This window comes from Oncorhynchus nerka, unplaced genomic scaffold, assembly GCF_034236695.1.
Source record: "Oncorhynchus nerka isolate Pitt River unplaced genomic scaffold, Oner_Uvic_2.0 unplaced_scaffold_1302, whole genome shotgun sequence".
Lineage (NCBI taxonomy): Eukaryota > Metazoa > Chordata > Actinopteri > Salmoniformes > Salmonidae > Oncorhynchus > Oncorhynchus nerka.
Genome location: NW_027040051.1, coordinates 65,809 through 88,576, shown reverse-complemented (window position 1 = coordinate 88,576; position 22,768 = coordinate 65,809). Strand labels below are relative to the sequence as shown.

General features: G+C 49.5%; 1 protein-coding gene across 1 annotated transcript in view; it reads right to left on the bottom strand.

Annotated features, from left to right (window-relative positions):
• Nucleotides 1-22,209, bottom strand: part of LOC135568969 (uncharacterized) — a 28,203-nt gene extending 5,994 nt beyond the window's left edge. The window contains exons 1-3 of the mRNA XM_065015747.1: nt 21,836-22,209; nt 4,525-4,587; nt 3,736-3,834 (exon numbers count right to left, since the gene is read on the bottom strand). Coding sequence (XP_064871819.1) covers nt 3,736-3,834; nt 4,525-4,587; nt 21,836-22,121 — 448 coding nt within the window. The 5' untranslated portion in view covers nt 22,122-22,209. The remainder of the gene's footprint in view (nt 1-3,735; nt 3,835-4,524; nt 4,588-21,835) is intronic.
• Nucleotides 22,210-22,768: the final 559 nt, after the last annotated feature.

Genomic DNA, 22,768 nt, shown 5'->3' with positions numbered 1-22,768 from the left:
TCCACTCCTCCAGCTGTTCTCTGTCCTCCAGTCTTCTACCTGTTCTCTGTCCTTCAGTCCTCTACCTGTTCTCTGTCCTACACTCCTCTACCTGTTCTCTGTCCTCCAGACCTCTACCTGTTCTCTGTCCTCCAGACCTCTACCTGTTCTCTGTCCTCCAGACCTCTACCTGTTCTCTGTCCTCCAGTCCTCTACCTGTTCTCTGTCCTCCAGTCCTCTACCTATTCTCTGTCCTCTAGTCCTCTACCTGTTCTCTGTCCTCCAGTCCTCTACCTGTTCTCTGTCCTCCAGTCCTCTACCTGTTCTCTGTCCTCTAGTCCTCTACCCGTTCTCTGTCCTTCAGACCTCAGAGACCTGTTCTCTGTCCTCTACCTGTTCTCTGTCCTCCAGTCCTCTACATGTTCTCTGTCCTCCACTCCTCTACCTGTTCTCTGTCCTCCAGTCCTCTACCTGTTCTCTGTCCTCTAGTCCTCTACCCGTTCTCTGTCCTTCAGACCTCAGAGACCTGTTCTCTGTCCTCAGCTCCTTCACTCCTATACATTTTCTCTTTCTTCAGCTCATCCTCCATCTCTACCTGTGTTCTCTCTCTTCTTCTCCTCTACCTGTGTTCTCTCTCTTCTTCTCCTCTACCTGTGTTCTCTCTCTTCTCTACCTGTGTTCTCTCTCTCTCTTCTCTACCTGTGTTCTCTCTCTTCTCTACCTGTGTTCTCTCTCTTCTCTACCTGTGTTCTCTCTCTTCTTCTTCTCTACCTGTGTTCTCTCTCTTCTTCTTCTCTACCTGTGTTCTCTCTCTTCTTCTTCTCTACCTGTGTTCTCTCTCTCTCTCTCTCTCTCTCTTCTCTCTCTTCTCTACCTGTGTTCTCTCTCTTCTTCTTCTCTACCTGTGTTCTCTCTCTCTCTCTCTCTCTCTCTACCTGTGTTCTCTCTCTCTCCTGTGTTACCTGTGTTCTCTCTCTCTCTCTCTACCTGTGTTCTCTCTCTCTCTCTTTCTCTACCTGTGTTCTCTCTCTCTGTGTTCTCTCTCTCTCTCTACCTGTGTTCTCTCTCTTCTCTCCTGTGTTCTCTCTCTCTCTTCTCTCTACCTGTGTTCTCTCTCTCTCTCCTGTGTTCTCTCTCTCTCTCTCTACCTGTGTTCTCTCTCTCTCTTCTCTACATGTGTTCTCTCTCTTCTCTACCTGTGTTCTCTCTCTCTCTCTCTCTACCTGTGTTCTCTCTCTCTCTCTCTTCTCTCTCTCTCTCTCTCTCTCTCTCTTCTCTACCTGTGTTCTCTCTCTCTCTCTACTCTCCTGTGTTCTCTGTGTTCTCTCTCTCTCTCTCTCTTCTCTACCTGTGTTCTCTCTCTCTCTTCTCTACCTGTGTTCTCTCTCTTCTCTACCTGTGTTCTCTCTCTTCTCTACCTGTGTTCTCTCTCTCTCTCTCTCTTCTTCTCCTCTACCTGTGTTCTCTCTCTTCTCTACCTGTGTTCTCTCTCTCTCTTCTCTACCTGTGTTCTCTCTCTTCTCTACCTGTGTTCTCTCTCTCTCTCTCTCTTCTTCTCCTCTACCTGTGTTCTCTCTCTTCTCTACCTGTGTTCTCTCTCTCTCTCCTCTACCTGTGTTCTCTCTCTTCTCTACCTGTGTTCTCTCTCTCTCTCTCCTGTGTTCTCTCTCTCTCTCTACCTGTGTTCTCTCTCTCTCCTGTGTTCTCTCTCTCTCTCTCTCTGTGTTCTCTCTCTCTCTCTCTCTCTACCTGTGTTCTCTCTCTCTCTTCTCTACCTGTGTTCTCTCTCTTCTCTACCTGTGTTCTCTCTCTCTCTTCTCTACCTGTGTTCTCTCTCTCTCTCTCTTCTCTACCTGTGTTCTCTCTCTCTCTCTCTTCTCTACCTGTGTTCTCTCTCTCTCTCTCCTCTACCTGTGTTCTCTCTCTCTCTTCTCTACCTGTGTTCTCTCTCTTCTCTACCTGTGTTCTCTCTCTTCTCTACCTGTGTTCTCTCTCTCTCTTCTCTACCTGTGTTCTCTCTCTTCTCTACCTGTGTTCTCTCTCTCTCTCTCTTCTCTACCTGTGTTCTCTCTCTCTCTTCTCTACCTGTGTTCTCTCTCTTCTCTACCTGTGTTCTCTCTCTCTCTCTCTTCTCTACCTGTGTTCTCTCTCTCTCTCTCTTCTCTACCTGTGTTCTCTCTCTTCTCCTCTACCTGTGTTCTCTCTCTCTCTTCTCTACCTGTGTTCTCTCTCTTCTTCTTCTCTACCTGTGTTCTCTCTCTTCTCTACCTGTGTTCTCTCTCTCTCTTCTCTACCTGTGTTCTCTCTCTTCTTCTCCTCTACCTGTGTTCTCTCTCTCTCTTCTCTCCTGTGTTCTCTCTCTCTTCTTCTCTACCTGTGTTCTCTCTCTCTCTCTACCTGTGTTCTCTCTCTCTCCTACCTGTGTTCTCTCTCTCTCTCTCTCTCCCTGTGTTCTCTCTCTCTCTTCTCTACCTGTGTTCTCTCTCTCTTTCTCTCTCTCTCTGTGTCTCTCTCTCTCTCTCTCTCTACCTGTGTTCTCTCTCTCTCTTCTCTACCTGTGTTCTCTCTCTCTCTTCTCTACCTGTGTTCTCTCTCTCTCTTCTCTACCTGTGTTCTCTCTCTTCTCTGCCTTTGTTCTCTCTCTCTCTTCTCTACCTGTGTTCTCTCTCTCTCTTCTCTGCCTTTGTTCTCTCTCTCTCTTCTCTACCTGTGTTCTCTCTCTTCTCTGCCTTTGTTCTCTCTCTCTCTTCTCTACCTGTGTTCTCTCTCTCTCTTCTCTACCTGTGTTCTCTCTCTCTCTTCTCTACCTGTGTTCTCTCTCTTCTCTGCCTTTGTTCTCTCTCTTCTCTACCTGTGTTCTCTCTCTCTCTTCTCTACCTGTGTTCTCTCTCTCTCTTCTCTACCTGTGTTCTCTCTCTTCTCTACCTGTGTTCTCTCTCTTCTCTACCTTTGTTCTCTCTCTTCTCTGCCTTTGTTCTCTCTCTCTCTTCTCTACCTGTGTTCTCTCTCTCTCTTCTCTACCTGTGTTCTCTCTCTCTCTCTCTCTACCTGTGTTCTCTCTCTTCTCTCTACCTTTGTTCTCTCTCTCTCTCTCTTCTCTACCTGTGTTCTCTCTCTCTCTCTCTGCCTTTGTTCTCTCTCTCTCTTCTCTACCTGTGTTCTCTCTCTCTCTCTTCTCTACCTGTGTTCTCTCTCTCTCTTCTCTACCTGTGTTCTCTCTCTCTCTCTGCCTTTGTTCTCTCTCTCTCTTCTCTACCTGTGTTCTCTCTCTCTCTTCTCTACCTGTGTTCTCTCTCTCTCTTCTCTACCTGTGTTCTCTCTCTCTCTTCTCTACCTGTGTTCTCTCTCTCTCTTCTCTACCTGTGTTCTCTCTCTTCTCTGCCTTTGTTCTCTCTCTTCTCTACCTGTGTTCTCTCTCTCTCTTCTCTACCTGTGTTCTCTCTCTCTCTTCTCTACCTGTGTTCTCTCTCTTCTCTGCCTTTGTTCTCTCTCTTCTCTACCTGTGTTCTCTCTCTCTCTTCTCTACCTGTGTTCTCTCTCTCTCTTCTCTACCTGTGTTCTCTCTCTTCTCTGCCTTTGTTCTCTCTCTCCTCTACCTGTGTTCTCTCTCTCTCTTCTCTACCTGTGTTCTCTCTCTCTCTTCTCTGCCTTTGTTCTCTCTCTCTCTTCTCTACCTGTGTTCTCTCTCTCTCTTCTCTACCTGTGTTCTCTCTCTCTCTTCTCTACATGTGTTCTCTCTCTCTCTCTCTTCTCTACCTGTGTTCTCTCTCTTCAGCTCCTCCAGCTCAGTCTTCTGTAGTTCGACCTGGCTCTGAGAGTAGTTGGAGCTGACGTCAAGAGTCCTCATCTCCAGGGCTGAAACCAGAGAGCTCAATCCATCAATGAATACACTAATCGTTTATTAAAACACAACGTATGGATAAATCAATACACTAATCGATTACTAAAACACAACGTGTGGATAAATGAATACACTAATCGATTACTAAAACACAACGTGTGGATAAATGAATACACTAATCGATTACTAAAACACAACGTGTGGATAAATGAATACACTAATCGATTACTAAAACACAACGTGTGGATAAATGAATACACTAATCGATTACTAAAACACAACGTGTGGATAAATCAATACACAGATCAATAAATAAATAGAAACATAGATAATAGAATTGACTTTCACATTCAAGTTGCCATTCAACAGTGGGTGGACCGGGATCCATCTTTCTGGTAGTAAATGGAAGTTTCTATTCATTTTAAATGTGAAATGTGGTACCAGCTAACATACAGTGGTATAAAGGGATAGGTCCATTCTTTTCATTATATTACAGCTCTATGTTCTGAATGTTTTGGCATTGAGGTTCAACCTGTCCCTTTCTGACCTCTTCCAACATGGGCAAACATTGAAGGTTTGATCAAATCAAAAGGTGTGCAATCAGAAAGGGATTGAAATCATGCGGAACGATCAATAAATAAATACACAATATTGGTTCAAATATATTACCCAAATCACAGATTCAACAGAATCTCTTGTTTTACCTTGATTCTCAGCCTTCAGTAGCTTCACCTGGTCCTCTGCAGTTCTCAGCCTGAACTCCATCTCTGGAATAAACAACACAACAACTCTTATTGACCCCATTTACACCTGGTATTAATATGGGTCTTGTGTTGTCTGATTCCTACCATCTAATGTTATCACCTGGTATTAATATGGGTCTGTGTTGTCTGATTCCTACCATCTAAAGTTATCACATGGTATCAATATGGGTCTTGTGTTGTCTGATTCCTACCATCTATCTGGCCCCAGTGTCCACATTGTGTCTCCTATCAGGCCCCAGTGTCCACATTGTGTCTCCTATCTGGCCCCAGTGTCCACATTGTGTCTCCTATCTGGCCCCAGTCTCCACATTGTGTCTCCTATCTGGCCCAGTGTCCACATTGTGTCTCCTATCTGGCCCCAGTGTCCACATTGTGTCTCCTATCTGGCCCCAGTGTCCACATTGTGTCTCCTATCTGGTCCCAGTGTCCACATTGTGTCTCCTATCTGTCCCCAGTGTCCACATTGTGTCTCCTATCTGGCCCCAGTGTCCACATTGTGTCTCCTATCTGTCCCCAGTGTCCACATTGTGTCTCCTATCTGGCCCCAGTGTCCTCATTGTGTCTCCTATCTGGTCCCAGTGTCCACATTGTGTCTCCTATCTGGCCCCAGTGTCCACATTGTGTCTCCTATCTGGCCCCAGTGTCCACATTGTGTCTCCTATCTGGCTCGTCTCCACATTGTGTCTCCTATCTGGCCCCAGTCTCCACATTGTGTCTCCTATCTGGCCCCAGTGTCCACATTGTGTCTCCTATCAGGCCCCAGTGTCCACATTGTGTATCCTATCTGGCCCCAGTCTCCAAATTGTGTCTCCTATCTGGCCCAGTGTCCACATTGTGTCTCCTATCTGGCCCCAGTGTCCACATTGTGTCTCCTATCTGGCCCCAGTGTCCACATTGTGTCTCCTATCAGGCCCCAGTGTCCACATTGTGTCTCATATCTGGCTCCAGTGTCCACATTGTGTCTCCTATCTGGCCCCAGTGTCCACATTGTGTCTCCTATCTGGCCCCAGTGTCCACATTGTGTCTCCTATCTGTCCCCAGTGTCCACATTGTGTCTCCTATCTGGCCCCAGTGTCCACATTGTGTCTCCTATCTGGCCCCAGTCTCCACATTGTGTCTCCTATCTGTTCCCAGTGTCCACATTGTGTCTCCTATCAGGCCACCGTGTCCACATTGTGTCTCCTATCTGGCTCGTCTCCACATTGTGTCTCCTATCTGGTCCCAGTGTCCACATTGTGTCTCCTATCTGTCCCCAGTGTCCACATTGTGTCTCCTATCTGGCCCCAGTGTCCACATTGTGTCTCATATCTGGCTCCAGTGTCCACATTGTGTCTCCTATCTGGCCCCAGTGTCCACATTGTGTCTCCTATCTGGCCCCAGTGTCCACATTGTGTCTCCTATCTGGTGCCAGTGTCCACATTGTGTCTCCTATCTGGTCCCAGTGTCCACATTGTGTCTCCTATCTGGCCCCAGTGTCCACATTGTGTCTCCTATCAGGCCCCAGTGTCCACATTGTGTCTCCTATCTGGCCCCAGTCTCCACATTGTGTCTCCTATCTGGCCCAGTGTCCACATTGTGTATCCTATCTGGCCCCAGTGTCCACATTGTGTCTCCTATCTGGCCCCAGTGTCCACATTGTGTCTCCTATCTGGCCCCAGTGTCCACATTGTGTCTCCTATCTGGCCCCAGTGTCCACATTGTGTCTCCTATCTGGCTCCAGTGTCCACATTGTGTCTCCTATCTGGCCCCAGTGTCCACATTGTGTCTCCTATCTGTCCCCAGTGTCCACATTGTGTCTCCTATCTGGCCCCAGTGTCCACATTGTGTCTCCTATCTGGCCCCAGTGTCCACATTGTGTCTCCTATCTGGCCCCAGTGTCCACATTGTGTCTCCTATCTGTCCCAAGTGTCCACATTGTGTCTCCTATCTGGCTCCAGTGTCCACATTGTGTCTCCTATCTGGCCCCAGTGTCCACATTGTGTCTCATATCTGTCCCCAGTGTCCACATTGTGTCTCCTATCTGGCCCCAGTGTCCACATTGTGTCTCCTATCTGGCCCCAGTGTCCACATTGTGTCTCCTATCTGGCCCCAGTGTCCACATTGTGTCTCCTATCTGGCTTGTCTCCATATTGTGTATCCTATCTGGCCCCAGTGTCCACATTGTGTCTCCTATCTGTCCCAAGTGTCCACATTGTGTCTCCTATCTGGCTCCAGTGTCCACATTGTGTCTCCTATCTGGCCCCAGTGTCCACATTGTGTCTCCTATCTGTCCCCAGTGTCCACATTGTGTCTCCTATCTGGCCCCAGTGTCCACATTGTGTCTCCTATCTGGCCCCAGTGTCCACATTGTGTCTCCTATCTGGCCCCAGTCTCCACATTGTGTCTCCTATCTGGCCCAGTGTCCACATTGTGTATCCTATCTGGCCCCAGTGTCCACATTGTGTCTCCTATCTGGCCCCAGTGTCCACATTGTGTCTCCTATCTGGCCCCAGTGTCCACATTGTGTCTCCTATCTGGCCCAAGTGTCCACATTGTGTCTCCTATCTGGCTCCAGTGTCCACATTGTGTCTCCTATCTGGCCCCAGTGTCCACATTGTGTCTCCTATCTGGCCCCAGTGTCCACATTGTGTCTCCTATCTGGCCCCAGTCTCCACATTGTGTCTCCTATCTGTCCCCAGTGTCCACATTGTGTCTCCTATCATGCCCCAGTGTCCACATTGTGTCTCCTATCTGGTCCCAGTGTCCACATTGTGTCTCCTATCTGTCCCCAGTGTCCACATTGTGTCTCCTATCTGGCCCCAGTGTCCACATTGTGTCTCCTATCTGGCCCCAGTGTCCACATTGTGTCTCCTATCTGTCCCCAGTGTCCACATTGTGTCTCCTATCTGGCCCCAGTGTCCACATTGTGTCTCCTATCTGGCCCCAGTGTCCACATTGTGTCTCCTATCTGTCCCAAGTGTCCACATTGTGTCTCCTATCTGTCCCAGTGTCCACATTGTGTCTCCTATCTGGCTCCAGTGTCCACATTGTGTCTCCTATCTGGCCCCAGTGTCCACATTGTGTCTCCTATCTGTCCCCAGTGTCCACATTGTGTCTCCTATCTGGCCCCAGTGTCCACATTGTGTCTCCTATCTGGCCCCAGTGTCCACATTGTGTCTCCTATCTGGCCCCAGTGTCCACATTGTGTCTCCTATCTGGCCCCAGTGTCCACATTGTGTCTCCTATCTGTCCCAAGTGTCCACATTGTGTCTCCTATCTGTCCCAAGTGTCCACATTGTGTCTCCTATCTGGCTCCAGTGTCCACATTGTGTCTCCTATCTGGCCCCAGTGTCCACATTGTGTCTCCTATCTGTCCCCAGTGTCCACATTGTGTCTCCTATCTGGCCCCAGTGTCCACATTGTGTCTCCTATCTGGCCCCAGTGTCCACATTGTGTCTCCTATCTGGCCCCAGTGTCCACATTGTGTCTCCTATCTGGCCCCAGTGTCCACATTGTGTCTCCTATCTGGCCCCAGTGTCCACATTGTGTCTCCTATCTGGCCCCAGTGTCCACATTGTGTCTCCTATCTGGCCCCAGTGTCCACATTGTGTCTCCTATCTGTCCCAGTGTCCACATTGTGTCTCCTATCTGGCTCCAGTGTCCACATTGTGTCTCCTATCTGGCCCCAGTGTCCACATTGTGTCTCCTATCTGTCCCCAGTGTCCACATTGTGTCTCCTATCTGGCCCCAGTGTCCACATTGTGTCTCCTATCTGGCCCCAGTGTCCACATTGTGTCTCCTATCTGGCCCCAGTGTCCACATTGTGTCTCCTATCTGGCCCCAGTGTCCACATTGTGTCTCCTATCTGGCCCCAGTGTCCACATTGTGTCTCCTATCTGGCCCCAGTGTCCACATTGTGTCTCCTATCTGGCCCCAGTGTCCACATTGTGTCTCCTATCTGGCCCCAGTGTCCACATTGTGTCTCCTATCTGGCCCCAGTGTCCACATTGTGTCTCCTATCTGGCCCCAGTGTCCACATTGTGTCTCCTATCTGTCCCCAGTGTCCACATTGTGTCTCCTATCTGGCCCCAGTGTCCACATTGTGTCTCCTATCTGGCCCCAGTGTCCACATTGTGTCTCCTATCTGGTCCCAGTGTCCACATTGTGTCTCCTATCTGGCCCCAGTGTCCACATTGTGTCTCCTATCTGTCCCAGTGTCCACATTGTGTCTCCTATCTGGCCCCAGTGTCCACATTGTGTCTCCTATCTGGCCCCAGTGTCCACATTGTGTCTCCTATCTGGCCCCAGTGTCCACATTGTGTCTCCTATCTGGCCCCAGTGTCCACATTGTGTCTCCTATCTGGCCCCAGTGTCCACATTGTGTCTCCTATCTGTCCCCAGTGTCCACATTGTGTCTCCTATCTGGCCCCAGTGTCCACATTGTGTCTCCTATCTGGCCCCAGTGTCCACATTGTGTCTCCTATCTGGCCCCAGTGTCCACATTGTGTCTCCTATCTGGCTTGTGTCCACATTGTGTCTCCTATCTGGCCCCAGTGTCCACATTGTGTCTCCTATCTGTCCCAGTGTCCACATTGTGTCTCCTATCTGGCTCCAGTGTCCACATTGTGTCTCCTATCTGGCCCCAGTGTCCACATTGTGTCTCCTATCTGGCCCCAGTGTCCACATTGTGTCTCCTATCTGGCCCCAGTGTCCACATTGTGTCTCCTATCTGGCCCCAGTGTCCACATTGTGTCTCCTATCTGGCCCCAGTGTCCACATTGTGTCTCCTATCTGGCCCCAGTGTCCACATTGTGTCTCCTATCTGGCCCCAGTGTCCACATTGTGTCTCCTATCTGGCCCCAGTGTCCACATTGTGTCTCCTATCTGCCCCAGTGTCCACATTGTGTCTCCTATCTGGCCCCAGTGTCCACATTGTGTCTCCTATCTGGTCCCAGTGTCCACATTGTGTCTCCTATCTGGCCCCAGTGTCCACATTGTGTCTCCTATCTGTCCCAAGTGTCCACATTGTGTCTCCTATCTGGCTCCAGTGTCCACATTGTGTCTCCTATCTGGCCCCAGTGTCCACATTGTGTCTCCTATCTGTCCCCAGTGTCCACATTGTGTCTCCTATCTGGCTCCAGTGTCCACATTGTGTCTCCTATCTGGCCCCAGTGTCCACATTGTGTCTCCTATCTGGCCCCAGTGTCCACATTGTGTCTCCTATCTGGCCCCAGTGTCCACATTGTGTCTCCTATCTGGCCCCAGTGTCCACATTGTGTCTCCTATCTGGCCCCAGTGTCCACATTGTGTCTCCTATCTGGCCCCAGTCTCCACATTGTGTCTCCTATCTGGCCCCAGTGTCCACATTGTGTCTCCTATCTGTCCCATGTCCACATTGTGTCTCCTATCTGGCTCCAGTGTCCACATTGTGTCTCCTATCTGGCCCCAGTGTCCACATTGTGTCTCCTATCTGGCCCCAGTGTCCACATTGTGTCTCCTATCTGGCCCCAGTGTCCACATTGTGTCTCCTATCTGGCCCCAGTGTCCACATTGTGTCTCCTATCTGGCCCCAGTGTCCACATTGTGTCTCCTATCTGGCTCCAGTGTCCACATTGTGTCTCCTATCTGGCCCCAGTGTCCCATTGTGTGTCCATCATTGTGTCTCCTATCTGGCCCCAGTGTCCACATTGTGTCTCCTATCTGGCCCCAGTGTCCACATTGTGTCTCCTATCTGTCCCCAGTGTCCACATTGTGTCTCCTATCTGGCCCAGTGTCCACATTGTGTCTCCTATCTGGCCCCAGTGTCCACATTGTGTCTCCTATCTGGCCCCAGTGTCCACATTGTGTCTCCTATCTGGTCCCAGTGTCCACATTGTGTCTCCTATCTGTCCCCAGTGTCCACATTGTGTCTCCTATCTGGCCCCAGTGTCCACATTGTGTCTCCTATCTGGCCCCAGTGTCCACATTGTGTCTCCTATCTGGCCCCAGTGTCCACATTGTGTCTCCTATCTGGCCCCAGTGTCCACATTGTGTCTCCTATCTGGCCCCAGTGTCCACATTGTGTCTCCTATCTGGCCCCAGTGTCCACATTGTGTCTCCTATCTGTCCCCAGTGTCCACATTGTGTCTCCTATCTGGCCCCAGTGTCCACATTGTGTCTCCTATCTGGCCCCAGTGTCCACATTGTGTCTCCTATCTGGCCCCAGTGTCCACATTGTGTCTCCTATCTGGCTCGTCTCCACATTGTGTCTCCTATCTGGCCCCAGTGTCCACATTGTGTCTCCTATCTGTCCCAAGTGTCCACATTGTGTCTCCTATCTGGCTCCAGTGTCCACATTGTGTCTCCTATCTGGCCCCAGTGTCCACATTGTGTCTCCTATCTGTCCCCAGTGTCCACATTGTGTCTCCTATCTGGCCCCAGTGTCCACATTGTGTCTCCTATCTGGCCCCAGTGTCCACATTGTGTCTCCTATCTGGCCCCAGTCTCCACATTGTGTCTCCTATCTGGCCCAGTGTCCACATTGTGTCTCCTATCTGGCCCCAGTGTCCACATTGTGTCTCCTATCTGGCCCCAGTGTCCACATTGTGTCTCCTATCTGGCCCCAGTGTCCACATTGTGTCTCCTATCTGTCCCAAGTGTCCACATTGTGTCTCCTATCTGGCTCCAGTGTCCACATTGTGTCTCCTATCTGGCCCCAGTGTCCACATTGTGTCTCCTATCTGTCCCCAGTGTCCACATTGTGTCTCCTATCTGGCCCCAGTGTCCACATTGTGTCTCCTATCTGGCCCCAGTGTCCACATTGTGTCTCCTATCTGGCCCCAGTGTCCACATTGTGTCTCCTATCTGTCCCCAGTGTCCACATTGTGTCTCCTATCTGGCCCCAGTGTCCACATTGTGTCTCCTATCTGGCCCCAGTGTCCACATTGTGTCTCCTATCTGTCCCCAGTGTCCACATTGTGTCTCCTATCTGGCCCCAGTGTCCACATTGTGTCTCCTATCTGGCCCCAGTGTCCACATTGTGTCTCCTATCTGGCTCCAGTGTCCACATTGTGTCTCCTATCTGGCCCCAGTGTCCACATTGTGTCTCCTATCTGGCCCCAGTGTCCACATTGTGTCTCCTATCTGTCCCCAGTGTCCACATTGTGTCTCCTATCTGCCCCAGTGTCCACATTGTGTCTCCTATCTGGCTCCAGTGTCCACATTGTGTCTCCTATCTGGTCCCAGTGTCCACATTGTGTCTCCTATCTGGCCCCAGTGTCCACATTGTGTCTCCTATCTGTCCCCAGTGTCCACATTGTGTCTCCTATCTGCCCCAGTGTCCACATTGTGTCTCCTATCTGGCTCCAGTGTCCACATTGTGTCTCCTATCTGGTCCCAGTGTCCACATTGTGTCTCCTATCTGGCCCCAGTGTCCACATTGTGTCTCCTATCTGTCCCAAGTGTCCACATTGTGTCTCCTATCTGGCCCCAGTGTCCACATTGTGTCTCCTATCTGGCCCCAGTGTCCACATTGTGTCTCCTATCTGTCCCAAGTGTCCACATTGTGTCTCCTATCTGGCTCCAGTGTCCACATTGTGTCTCCTATCTGGCCCCAGTGTCCACATTGTGTCTCCTATCTGTCCCCAGTGTCCACATTGTGTCTCCTATCTGGCCCCAGTGTCCACATTGTGTCTCCTATCTGGCCCCAGTGTCCACATTGTGTCTCCTATCTGGCCCCAGTGTCCACATTGTGTCTCCTATCTGGCTTGTCTCCATATTGTGTATCCTATCTGGCCCCAGTGTCCACATTGTGTCTCCTATCTGTCCCAAGTGTCCACATTGTGTCTCCTATCTGGCTCCAGTGTCCACATTGTGTCTCCTATCTGGCCCCAGTGTCCACATTGTGTCTCCTATCTGTCCCCAGTGTCCACATTGTGTCTCCTATCTGGCCCCAGTGTCCACATTGTGTCTCCTATCTGGCCCCAGTGTCCACATTGTGTCTCCTATCTGGCTCCAGTGTCCACATTGTGTCTCCTATCTGGCCCCAGTGTCCACATTGTGTCTCCTATCTGGCCCCAGTCTCCACATTGTGTCTCCTATCTGTCCCCAGTGTCCACATTGTGTCTCCTATCATGCCCCAGTGTCCACATTGTGTCTCCTATCTGGCCCCAGTGTCCACATTGTGTCTCCTATCTGGTCCCAGTGTCCACATTGTGTCTCCTATCTGGCCCCAGTGTCCACATTGTGTCTCCTATCTGTCCCAGTGTCCACATTGTGTCTCCTATCTGGCTCCAGTGTCCACATTGTGTCTCCTATCTGGCCCCAGTGTCCACATTGTGTCTCCTATCTGTCCCAAGTGTCCACATTGTGTCTCCTATCTGGCTCCAGTGTCCACATTGTGTCTCCTATCTGGCCCCAGTGTCCACATTGTGTCTCCTATCTGTCCCCAGTGTCCACATTGTGTCTCCTATCTGGCCCCAGTGTCCACATTGTGTCTCCTATCTGGCCCCAGTGTCCACATTGTGTCTCCTATCTGGCCCCAGTGTCCACATTGTGTCTCCTATCTGGCTTGTCTCCATATTGTGTATCCTATCTGGCCCCAGTGTCCACATTGTGTCTCCTATCTGTCCCAAGTGTCCACATTGTGTCTCCTATCTGGCTCCAGTGTCCACATTGTGTCTCCTATCTGGCCCCAGTGTCCACATTGTGTCTCCTATCTGTCCCCAGTGTCCACATTGTGTCTCCTATCTGGCCCCAGTGTCCACATTGTGTCTCCTATCTGGCCCCAGTGTCCACATTGTGTCTCCTATCTGGCCCCAGTCTCCACATTGTGTCTCCTATCTGGCCCAGTGTCCACATTGTGTATCCTATCTGGCCCCAGTGTCCACATTGTGTCTCCTATCTGGCCCCAGTGTCCACATTGTGTCTCCTATCTGGCCCCAGTGTCCACATTGTGTCTCCTATCTGTCCCAAGTGTCCACATTGTGTCTCCTATCTGGCTCCAGTGTCCACATTGTGTCTCCTATCTGGCCCCAGTGTCCACATTGTGTCTCCTATCTGTCCCCAGTGTCCACATTGTGTCTCCTATCTGGCCCCAGTGTCCACATTGTGTCTCCTATCTGGCCCCAGTGTCCACATTGTGTCTCCTATCTGGCCCCAGTGTCCACATTGTGTCTCCTATCTGTCCCAAGTGTCCACATTGTGTCTCCTATCTGGCTCCAGTGTCCACATTGTGTCTCCTATCTGGCCCCAGTGTCCACATTGTGTCTCCTATCTGTCCCCAGTGTCCACATTGTGTCTCCTATCTGGCCCCAGTGTCCACATTGTGTCTCCTATCTGGCCCCAGTGTCCACATTGTGTCTCCTATCTGGCTCCAGTGTCCACATTGTGTCTCCTATCTGGCCCCAGTGTCCACATTGTGTCTCCTATCTGGCCCCAGTCTCCACATTGTGTCTCCTATCTGTCCCCAGTGTCCACATTGTGTCTCCTATCATGCCCCAGTGTCCACATTGTGTCTCCTATCTGGCTCGTCTCCACATTGTGTCTCCTATCTGGTCCCAGTGTCCACATTGTGTCTCCTATCTGGCCCCAGTGTCCACATTGTGTCTCCTATCTGTCCCAAGTGTCCACATTGTGTCTCCTATCTGGCTCCAGTGTCCACATTGTGTCTCCTATCTGGCCCCAGTGTCCACATTGTGTCTCCTATCTGTCCCCAGTGTCCACATTGTGTCTCCTATCTGGCCCCAGTGTCCACATTGTGTCTCCTATCTGGCCCCAGTGTCCACATTGTGTCTCCTATCTGGCTCCAGTGTCCACATTGTGTCTCCTATCTGGCCCCAGTGTCCACATTGTGTCTCCTATCTGGCCCCAGTCTCCACATTGTGTCTCCTATCTGTCCCCAGTGTCCACATTGTGTCTCCTATCATGCCCCAGTGTCCACATTGTGTCTCCTATCTGGCTCGTCTCCACATTGTGTCTCCTATCTGGTCCCAGTGTCCACATTGTGTCTCCTATCTGTCCCCAGTGTCCACATTGTGTCTCCTATCTGGCCCCAGTGTCCACATTGTGTCTCCTATCTGGCCCCAGTGTCCACATTGTGTCTCCTATCTGTCCCCAGTGTCCACATTGTGTCTCCTATCTGGCCCCAGTGTCCACATTGTGTCTCCTATCTGGCCCCAGTGTCCACATTGTGTCTCCTATCTGTCCCCAGTGTCCACATTGTGTCTCCTATCTGGCCGCAGTGTCCACATTCTGTCTCATATCTGGCTCCAGTGTCCACATTGTGTCTCCTATCTGGCCCCAGTGTCCACATTGTGTCTCCTATCTGGCCCCAGTGTCCACATTGTGTCTCCTATCTGGTAACAGTGTCCACATTGTGTCTCCTATCTGGTCCCAGTGTCCACATTGTGTCTTCTATCTGGCCCCAGTCTCCACATTGTGTCTCCTATCTGGCCCCAGTGTCCACATTGTGTCTCCTATCTGGCCCCAGTGTCCTCATTGTGTCTCCTATCTGGTCCCAGTGTCCACATTGTGTCTCCTATCTGGCCCCAGTGTCCACATTGTGTCTCCTATCTGGCCCCAGTGTCCACATTGTGTCTCCTATCTGGCCCCAGTGTCCACATTGTGTCTCCTATCTGGCTCATCTCCACATTGTGTCTCCTATCTGGCCCCAGTCTCCACATTGTGTCTCCTATCTGGCCCCAGTGTCCACATTGTGTCTCCTATCTGGCCCCAGTGTCCACATTGTGTCTCCTATCTGGCCCCAGTGTCCACATTGTGTCTCCTATCTGGCCCCAGTGTCCACATTGTGTCTCCTATCTGGCCCCAGTGTCCACATTGTGTCTCCTATCTGGCTCCAGTGTCCACATTGTGTCTCCTATCTGGCCCCAGTGTCCACATTGTGTCTCCTATCTGGCCCCAGTGTCCACATTGTGTCTCCTATCTGGCCCAGTCTCCACATTGTGTCTCCTATCTGGCCCCAGTGTCCACATTGTGTCTCCTATCTGTCCCCAGTGTCCACATTGTGTCTCCTATCTGGCCCCAGTGTCCACATTGTGTCTCCTATATGGCCCCAGTGTCCACATTGTGTCTCCTATCTGGCTCGTCTCCACATTGTGTCTCCTATCTGGCCCCAGTGTCCACATTGTGTCTCCTATCTGGTCCCAGTGTCCACATTGTGTCTCCTATCTGGCCCCAGTCTCCACATTGTGTCTCCTATCTGGCCCCAGTCTCCACATTGTGTCTCCTATCTGGCCCCAGTGTCCACATTGTGTCTCCTATCTGGCCCCAGTGTCCTCATTGTGTCTCCTATCTGGTCCCAGTGTCCACATTGTGTCTCCTATCTGGCCCCAGTCTCCACATTGTGTCTCCTATCTGTCCCCAGTCTCCACATTGTGTCTCCTATCTGGCCCCAGTCTCCACATTGTGTCTCCTATCTGGCTCCAGTGTCCACATTGTGTCTCCTATCTGGCCCCAGTGTCCACATTGTGTCTCCTATCTGGCCCAGTCTCCACATTGCGTCTCCTATCTGGCCCCAGTGTCCACATTGTGTCTCCTATCTGGCCCCAGTGTCCACATTGTGTCTCCTATCTGGCCCCAGTGTCCACATTGTGTCTCCTATCTGGCCCCAGTCTCCACATTGTGTCTCCTATCTGTCCCCAGTGTCCACATTGTGTCTCCTATCATGCCCCAGTGTCCACATTGTGTCTCCTATCTGGCTCGTCTCCACATTGTGTCTCCTATCTGGTCCCAGTGTCCACATTGTGTCTCCTATCTGTCCCCAGTGTCCACATTGTGTCTCCTATCTGGCCCCAGTGTCCACATTGTGTCTCCTATCTGGCCCCAGTGTCCACATTGTGTCTCCTATCTGTCCCCAGTGTCCACATTGTGTCTCCTATCTGGCCCCAGTGTCCACATTGTGTCTCCTATCTGGCCCCAGTGTCCACATTGTGTCTCCTATCTGTCCCCAGTGTCCACATTGTGTCTCCTATCTGGCCGCAGTGTCCACATTCTGTCTCATATCTGGCTCCAGTGTCCACATTGTGTCTCCTATCTGGCCCCAGTGTCCACATTGTGTCTCCTATCTGGCCCCAGTGTCCACATTGTGTCTCCTATCTGGTAACAGTGTCCACATTGTGTCTCCTATCTGGTCCCAGTGTCCACATTGTGTCTTCTATCTGGCCCCAGTCTCCACATTGTGTCTCCTATCTGGCCCCAGTGTCCACATTGTGTCTCCTATCTGGCCCCAGTGTCCTCATTGTGTCTCCTATCTTGTCCCAGTGTCCACATTGTGTCTCCTATCTGGCCCCAGTCTCCACATTGTGTCTCCTATCTGTCCCCAGTGTCCACATTGTGTCTCCTATCTGGCCCCAGTGTCCACATTGTGTCTCCTATCTGGCTCGTCTCCACATTGTGTCTCCTATCTGGCCCCAGTCTCCACATTGTGTCTCCTATCTGGCCCCAGTGTCCACATTGTGTCTCCTATCTGGCTCCAGTGTCCACATTGTGTCTCCTATCTGGCCCCAGTGTCCACATTGTGTCTCCTATCTGGCTCCAGTGTCCACATTGTGTCTCCTATCTGGCCCCAGTGTCCACATTGTGTCTCCTATCTGGCTCCAGTGTCCACATTGTGTCTCCTATCTGGCTCCAGTGTCCACATTGTGTCTCCTATCTGGCCCCAGTGTCCACATTGTGTCTCCTATCTGGCCCAGTCTCCACATTGCGTCTCCTATCTGGCCCCAGTGTCCACATTGTGTCTCCTATCTGTCCCCAGTGTCCACATTGTGTCTCCTATCTGGCCCCAGTGTCCACATTGTGTCTCCTATATGGCTCGTCTCCTCATTGTGTCTCCTATCTGGCTCGTCTCCACATTGTGTCTCCTATCTGGCCCCAGTGTCCACATTGTGTCTCCTATCTGGTCCCAGTGTCCACATTGTGTCTCCTATCTGGCCCCAGTCTCCACATTGTGTCTCCTATCTGGCCCCAGTCTCCACATTGTGTCTCCTATCTGGCCCCAGTGTCCACATTGTGTCTCCTATCTGGCCCCAGTGTCCTCATTGTGTCTCCTATCTGGTCCCAGTGTCCACATTGTGTCTCCTATCTGGCCCCAGTCTCCACATTGTGTCTCCTATCTGTCCCCAGTCTCCACATTGTGTCTCCTATCTGGCCCCAGTCTCCACATTGTGTCTCCTATCTGGCTCCAGTGTCCACATTGTGTCTCCTATCTGGCCCCAGTGTCCACATTGTGTCTCCTATCTGGCCCAGTCTCCACATTGCGTCTCCTATCTGGCCCCAGTGTCCACATTGTGTCTCCTATCTGGCCCCAGTGTCCACATTGTGTCTCCTATCTGGCCCCAGTGTCCACATTGTGTCTCCTATCTGGCTTGTCTCCATATTGTGTCTCCTATCTGGCCCCAGTGTCCACATTGTGTCTCCTATCTGGCCCCAGTGTCCACATTGTGTCTCCTATCTGGCCCCAGTGTCCACATTGTGTCTCCTATCTGGCCCCAGTGTCCACATTGTGTCTCCTATCTGGCTCCAGTGTCCACATTGTGTCTCCTATCTGGCTCCAGTGTCCACATTGTGTCTCCTATCTGGCCCCAGTGTCCACATTGTGTCTCCTATCTGGCCCCAGTGTCCACATTGTGTCTGTTTGTTCCATTGCTGTGCTCTATTCAATGTGCTGTGTTGAGTGTGACACCTTACCTAGATATCTCTTACCATCAGAATGCATTGACACCTTACCTAGATCTCTCTTACCATCAGAATGCATTGACACCTTACCTAGATCTCTCTTACCATCAGAATGCATTGACACCTTACCTAGATCTCTCTTACCATCAGAATGCATTGACACCTTACCTAGATCTCTCTTACCATCAGAATGCATTGACACCTTACCTAGATCTCTCTTACCATCAGAATGCATTGACACCTTACCTAGATCTCTCTTACCATCAGAATGCATTGACACCTTACCTAGATTCTCTTACCATCAGAATGCATTGACACCTTACCTAGATCTCTCTTACCATCATAATGCATTGACACCTTACCTAGATCTCTCTTACCATCAGAATGCATTGACACCTTACCTAGATCTCTCTTACCATCAGAATGCATTGACACCTTACCTAGATCTCTCTTACCATCAGAATGCATTGACACCTTACCTAGATCTCTCTTACCATCAGAATGCATTGACACCTTACCTAGATCTCTCTTACCATCAGAATGCATTGACACCTTACCTAGATCTCTCTTACCATCAGAATGCATTGACACCTTACCTAGATCTCTCTTACCATCAGAATGCATTGACATCTTACCTAGATCTCTCTTACCATCAGAATGCATTGACACCTTACCTAGATCTCTCTTACCATCAGAATGCATTGACACCTTACCTAGATCTCTCTTACCATCAGAATGCATTGACACCTTACCTAGATCTCTCTTACCATCAGAATGCATTGACACCTTACCTAGATCTCTCTTACCATCAGAATGCATTGACATCTTACCTAGATCTCTCTTACCATCAGAATGCATTGACACCTTACCTAGATCTCTCTTACCATCAGAATGCATTGACACCTTACCTAGATCTCTCTTACCATCAGAATGCATTGACATCTTACCTAGATCTCTCTTACCATCAGAATGCATTGACACCTTACCTAGATCTCTCTTACCATCAGAATGCATTGACACCTTACCAACGTAAACTATCTTGGTACAATGGCAGATCGTTTTGCTTATTGCTTATTTTATACAAATGGGTTGAAACAAGAATATCGTAAAAACAAGACAAATCATCTTGACAAGGACATATATTTTCTGGGTAAATGAGACCGACTCAAAACAAGGACATATATTTTCTGGGTAAATGAGACCGACTCAAAACAAGGACATATATTTTCTGGGTAAATGAGACCGACTCAAAACAAGGACATGTTACGTGTAAATGAGTGAAGAGGTGTGGAGTCAGGCGCAGAGAGCAAAGGATGTGTGAAAAACAACACGCTTTAATGTCCTGGAAACATAACATGTACAAAAGTGGAAACACAAATGAACAGAAATATAAACGGACAGCGTGAAACCCAAATGCCAACAAAATACACTCAAACAAAGAAACAGGAGAACAAGCCCGCACGAAACAGAAGCGGGCTGAACAGACTATATATAACCCTATCCTAACAACCAAACAAAGAAACAGGAGAACAAGCCCCAGAAGCAGGCTGAACAGAAACCCTAGAAACAGGAGAACAAGCCCGCACGGAAGTGGGCTGAACAGACTATATATAACCCTATCCTAACAACCAAACAAAGAAACAGGAGAACAAGCCCGCACGAAACAGAAGTGGGCTGAACAGACTATATATAACCCTATCCTAACAACCAAACAAAGAAACAGGAGAACAAGCCCGCACAAAGCCCTGAACAGACTATATATAACCCTATCCTAACAACCAAACAAAGAAACAGGAGAACATGCCCGCAACAAAGCTGAACAGACTATATAAACAGGAGAACAAGCCCGCACGAAACAGAAGTGGGCTGAACAGACTATATATAACCCTATCCTAACAACCAAACAAAGAAACAGGAGAACAAGCCCACGAAACAGAAGCGGGCTGAAACAGAAACAGGAGAACAAGGGCTGAACAGACTATATATAACCCTATCCTAACAACCAAACAAAGAAACAGGAGAACAAGCCCGACACCCTATCCTAACAACCAAACAAAGAAACAGAAGTGGGCTGAACAGACTATATATAACCCTATCCTAACAACCAAACAAAGAAACAGGAGAACAAGCCCCCACGAAACAGAAGCGGGCTGAACAGACTATATATAACCCTATCCTAACAACCAAACAAAGAAACAGGAGAACAAGCCCCCACGAAACAGAAGCGGGCTGAACAGACTATATATAACCCTATCCTAACAACCAAACAAAGAAACAGGAGAACAAGCCCGCACGAAACAGAAGCGGGCTGAACAGACTATATATAACCCTATCCTAACAACCAAACAAAGAAACAGGAGAACAAGCCCCCACGAAACAGAAGTGGGCTGAACAGACTATATATAACCCTATCCTAACAACCAAACAAAGAAACAGGAGAACAAGCCCGCACGAAACAGAAGTGGGCTGAACAGACTATATATAACCCTATCCTAACAACCAAACAAAGAAACAGGAGAACAAGCCCGCACGAAACAGAAGTGGGCTGAACAGACTATATATAACCCTATCCTAACAACCAAACAAGAAACAGGAGAACAAGCCCGCACGAAACAGAAACAGACTATATATAACCCTATCCTAACAACCAAACAAAGAAACAGGAGAACAAGGGCTGAACAGACTATATATAACCCTATCCTAACAACCAAACAAGAAACAGGAGAACAAGCCCGCACGAAACAGAAGTGGGCTGAACAGACTATATATAACCCTATCCTAACAACCAAACAAAGAAACAGGAGAACAAGCCCGCAAAACAGAAGCGGGCTGAACAGAATATATAACCCTATCGAGAACAAGAAAACAAGCCAGACTATATATAACCCTATCCTAACAACCAAACAAAGAAACAGGAGAACAAGCCCGCACAGAAGCGGGCTGAACAGACTATATATAACCCTATCCTAACAACCAAACAAGAAACAGGAGAACAAGCCCGCACTAAACAGAACACAGAACAACGGAGACTATATATAACCCTATCCTAACAACCAAACAAGAAACAGGAGAACAAGCCCGCTGAACAGACTATACCCTATCCTAACGCCAACGAAACCACCCCTATCCTAACAACCAAACAAGAAGAACAAGCCCGGAACAGAAGTCACCTAACCCTATCCTAACAACCAAACAAGAAACAGGTGATACCAATTAGACAGAACTAAACGAACACAGAACAACGGATCATATATTTTCTGGGTAAATGAGCGCCACCCGAACAAGAAGGGGAGTCACCTTCGGTAATATTCGTGACAAGGACATATATTTTCTGGGTAAATGAGACCAACTCAAAACAAGGACATATATTTTCTGGGTAAGTGAGACCGACTCAAAACAAGGACATATATTTTCTGGGTAAATGAGACCAACTCAAAACAAGGACATATATTTTCTGGGTAAATGAGACCAACTCAAAACAAGGACATATATTTTCTGGGTAAGTGAGATCGACTCAAAACATGTATCTTCATTATCTCAATACATTACAAAACATCAAGGTAAGATTGACATTTTTTTGCATTGTGGCAACTCTTATTACCTGAATTCTGTGTCTTCACGTCCTCCAGTTGACTTTGAGTGACAGTCAGTTCCACTCTCTGTTCCACCACCATGTCTCTCAGGGCTTTCAGCTCAGCCCAGAGGTCCGGCTCAGAGTCTGTCTGTCCGTCTGTCTTTCCGTCTGCTGGTGTTTTGACCACCTCGTTTTCCGTCTTGAAATCTACAGCTTTAGTGACCTCTACCCCTTGACCTTTGGTGACCCTTACCCCAGACAGGCAGAGGAGCAACAGTAGAGGAACGACAGAGACAGACTTCTGCATCTTCATTTCACAATCACAGCTTGCTAATGGAACTGGAGGTCTGAGTTATTGCTTACCGTTATATACACACTGATTACGGAATTCACCCATCCCCCTAGTCACGTTACAACACTAACCTAGTCAAGCCTGACTCCTCCTCCTGACTCCTCCTCCTGACTCCTCCTCCTGACTCCTCCTCCTCACCCATCCCCCTAGTCATGTTACAACACTAACCTAGTCAGCCTGACTCCTCCTCCTCACCCATCCCCCTAGTCATGTTGCAACACTAACCTAGTCAAGCCTGACTCCTCCTCCTGACTCCTCCCCCTAGTCATGTTGCAACACTAACCTAGTCAAGCCTGACTCCTCCTCCTGACTCCTCCTCCTCACCCATCCCCCTAGTCATGTTACAACACTAACCTAGTCAAGCCTGACTCCTCCTCCTGACTCCTCCTCCTGACTCCTCCTCCTCACCCATCCCCCTAGTCATGTTACAACACTAACCTAGTCAGCCTGACTCCTCCTCCTCACCCATCCCCCTAGTCATGTTGCAACACTAACCTCGTCAAGCCTGACTCCTCCTCCTGACTCCTCCCCCTAGTCATGTTGCAACACTAACCTAGTCAAGCCTGACTCCTCCTCCTGACTCCTCCTCCTCACCCATCCCCCTAGTC